Raw genomic sequence first — 3,771 nt, forward strand, 5'->3', positions numbered from 1 at the left:
TGTCGGTGTGGTTGTTGTTGGTACAAGGGTGGTTGTCGGAGTAGGTGTGGTGATTGTTGTCGGAATGATGGTGGTTGTTGAAGGTGTGGTGGTTGTTATTGGAACGATGGTGGTTGTCGCAACAGTTGTTGGAGTAGGTGTGGTTGTTGTTGGAATGATTGTGTTTGTCGGATTAGGTGTTGTTGTTGTCAGAATGATGGTGGTTGTAGGTGTTGGTGTGGTTGTTGTTGGAACGATGGTGGTTGTCGGAGTCTGTGTGGTTGTTGTTGGAACGATGGTGATTGTCGGAGTAGATTGCCTTTTATACAACCCACAAAGTAATGTTGACACATGTAAAGCCCAGTGTTTAATTAATTGTGATTCCACAAAATACCTGAAATTTGAAACTCTGCATTCAGCTATTTCTAGACCAGTCGTGTTTCTGAATTTGATCTTAAGCTGTAGGAAGAATAAAATTGAAAATATTTATGAAAACAAAAGCACAGGATAAAACAAATTAAACAAAATTATAGGGGAGATAAGAGTGAAGCTGTTTTTGCCCTGAAATACATTTCCTTGCAACAGAAAAATAAGACAATAGATGTGTTGAAGTTAAGATTTTACCCACCGCTTCACAAAGTTCATTTTCAAGTTTCTTAAAAGCATCACTACTGGTATTCTTCAGGTCTTCAGTAAAAGGTCTGTTCACGGTTATTGTGACTTTAAAAGTATCTGTTTCAGGTGTCATTGTAGTTCTTGGAGAAGTTGTCGTTGTTGCCTGTATTGTAGTTGTCAGTCTAGTTGTAGTCAATGGAGTCTTCCCAACTGTGGTGGAGGAGGTAGTTGAACTTGTGGTTGCTGAAGAGGTGGGAGTTGCTGTGGTTGTTGGTGAAGCAATGGGGATTGAAGGCGGTGTGGACATTGTCGGAACAATGGTGGTTGTGGGAGATGGTGCAGTGGTTGTTGGAACGATGGTGGTTGTCAGAGTAGGTGTGGTTGTTGTTGGAACGATGGTGGTTGTGGGTGTGATTGTTGTTGGAACAATGAGGGTAGTTGTGGTTGTGAGGGTAGTTGTGGTTTTTGGTGAAGCAATGGTGGTTGTTGGAGTAGGTGTGGTTGTTGTTGGAATGATGGTGAATGTTGGATTAGGTGTGGTTGTTGTTGCAGGAACAATGGTGGTTGTCGGTGTGATCGTTGTTGGAATGATGATGGTTGTTGGAGTAGGTGCGGTTGTTGTTGGAATGATGGTGGTTGTTGGAGTAGGTGTGCTTGTTATTGTTGTTGGAACGATGGTGGTTGTGGGTGTCTGTGTTGTTGTTGTCGGAACGATGATGGTTGTCGGAGTAGGTGTAGTGGTTGTTGTTGGAAGGATGGTGGTTGTTGGTGCAGTTGTTGTTGCAACGATGGTGGTTGTTGGACTAGGTGTGGTTGTTGTTGGAACGATGGTGGTTGTCTCAACAGTTGTTGTAGGAGTAGATGTGGTGGTTGTTGTTGGAACTGTGGTTGTTGTGGGTGTCGGTGTGGTTGTTGTTGGTACAAGGGTGGTTGTCGGAGTAGGTGTGGTGATTGTTGTCGGAATGATGGTGGTTGTTGAAGGTGTGGTGGTTATTAGAACGATGGTGGTTGTCGCAACAGTTGTTGTTAGAGTAGCTGTGGTTGTTGTTGGAATGATTGTGTTTGTCGGATTAGGTCTTGTTGTTGTCAGAATGATGGTGGTTGTAGGTGTTGGTCTGGTTGTTGTTGGAACGATGGTGGTTGTGGGTGTCGGTGTGGTTGTTGTTGGAACGATGGCGGTTCTTGCAACAGTTGTTGGAGTAGGTGTGGTTGTTGGACTGATAGTGATTGTTGGAGTGGGCGTGGTGGCTGTTGCAGCAATCGTCGTTGTCAGAGTCTGTGTGGTTGTTGTTGGAATGATGGTGGTTGTCGGAGTCTGTGTGGTTGTTGTTGGAACGATGGTGATTGTCGGAGTAGATGTGGTCATTGATGGCACGATGGTGGTTGTTGGAGTAGGTGTGGTTGTTGTTGGAATGATGGTGGTTGTAGGAGTAGGTGTGGTTGTTGGTGGAACGATGGTGGTCATGGGAGTTGGTGTGGTGGTTACTGTTGAAATGGTGGTGGTGGGTGTCGTGGTGGTGGTTTTTGGAACGATGGTGGTTGTTGGAGTAGGTGTGGTGGTTGTCAGAATGATGGCGGTTTTGGGTGTTGGTGTGGTGGTTGTCGGAACGATGGCGGTTGTGGGTGTCAGTGTGGTTGTTGTCGGAACGATTGTCGTTGTTGCAACAGTTGTTGTCGGAGTAGGTGTGGTTGTTGTTGTTGGAACAATGGTGTTTGCGGGTGTTGGTGTGGTTGTTGTTGGAACGATGGTGGTTGTGGGTGTCGGTGTGGTTGTTGTTGGAACGATGGCGGTTCTTGCAACAGTTGTTGGAGTAGGTGTTGTTGTCGGAATGATGGTGATTGTGGTTGTTGGAACGATGGTGGCTGTTGTTGTCGTAACGATGATAGTTGTGGGTGTCGGTGTGGTTGATGTTGGAGTGATGGTTGTTGTTGGAACAATGGTGGTTGTCGGTACGGTTGTTGTTGCAACTATGGTGGTTGTCAGACTAGGTGTGGTTGTTGTTGGAACGATGGTGGTTGTGGGTGTCAGTGTGGTTGTTGTTGGAACGATGGTGGTTGTCGGAGTAGGTGTGGTGGTTGTTGCAGGAATCGTCATTGTCGGAGTCTGTGTGGTTGTTGTTGGAACGATGGTGGTTGTCGGAATAGATGTGTTCATTGATGGCATGATGGTGGTTGTTGGAGTAGGCATGGTTGTTGTTGGAACGATGGTGGTTGTAGGAGTAGGAGTGATTGTTGTTGGAACAATGGTGGTCATGGGAGTTGGTGTGGTGGTTGTTGTTGAAATGATGGTGGTGGTGGTTTTTGGAACGATGGTGGTTGTTGGAGTCAGTGTGGTGGTTGTTGGTGGAACGATGGTCGTCGTGGGTGTCGGTGTGGTTGTTGTTGGATTGATGGTTGTTGTTGGTGCAGTTGTTGTTGCAACTATGGTGGTTGTTGGACTAGGTGTGGTTGTTGTTGGAACAATGGTGGTTGTCTCAACAATTGTTGTCGGAGTAGATGTGGTGGTTGTTGTTGGAACTATGGTTGTTGTGGGTGTCGGTGTGGCTGTTGTTGGAACGATGGTAGTTGTCGGAATAGGTGTAGTGGTTGTTGTCGGAATGATGGTTGTTGGAGAAGGTGTGGTGGTTGTTGTTGGAACGATGGTGGTTGTCGCAACAGTTGTTGCTGGAGTAGGTGTGATTGTTGTTGGAATGATTGTGGTTGTCGGATTAGGTGTTGCTGTTGTCAGAATGATGATGGTTGTAGGTGTCGGTGTGGTTGTTGTTGGAACAATGGGGGTTGTCGGAATAGATGTGGTCATTGATAGCACGATGGTGGTTGTTGGAGTAGGCGTGGTTGTTGTTGGAACGATGGTGGTTGTAGGAGTAGGAGTGATTGTTGTTGGAACGATGGTGGTCATGAGAGTTGGTGTGGTGGTTGTTGTTGAAATGATGGTGGTGGTGGGTGTCGTGGTGGTGGTTTTGGAACGATGGTGGTTGTTGGAGTCGGTGTGGTGGTTGTTGGAACGATGGTGGTCGTGGGTGTCGGTGTGGTTGTTGTTGGATTGATGGTTGTTGTTGGTGCAGTTGTTGTTGCAACTATGGTGGTTGTTGGACTAGGTGTGGTTGTTGTTGGAACGATGGTGGTTGTAGGAGTAGGGGTGATTGTTGTTGGAATGATGGTGGTCATGGGAGTTGG

General features: G+C 46.6%; 1 protein-coding gene across 1 annotated transcript; it reads right to left on the bottom strand.

Moving 5' to 3' along the window:
- Positions 1–1,124: 1,124 nt before the first annotated feature.
- On the bottom strand, positions 1,125–3,493 carry LOC117505391 (GATA zinc finger domain-containing protein 14-like). The gene is made up of 4 exons (XM_034165036.1): positions 2,642–3,493; positions 1,766–2,579; positions 1,517–1,629; positions 1,125–1,397 (listed from the first exon to the last, which is right to left on the bottom strand). The coding sequence occupies exons 1-4, from the start codon at positions 3,491–3,493 to the stop codon at positions 1,125–1,127; spliced, it is 2,052 nt and encodes a 683-aa protein (XP_034020927.1).
- Between the last annotated feature and the right edge of the window lie 278 nt (positions 3,494–3,771).

The sequence above is a fragment of the Thalassophryne amazonica genome, chromosome 23 (genome assembly GCF_902500255.1).
Source record: "Thalassophryne amazonica chromosome 23, fThaAma1.1, whole genome shotgun sequence".
Lineage (NCBI taxonomy): Eukaryota > Metazoa > Chordata > Actinopteri > Batrachoidiformes > Batrachoididae > Thalassophryne > Thalassophryne amazonica.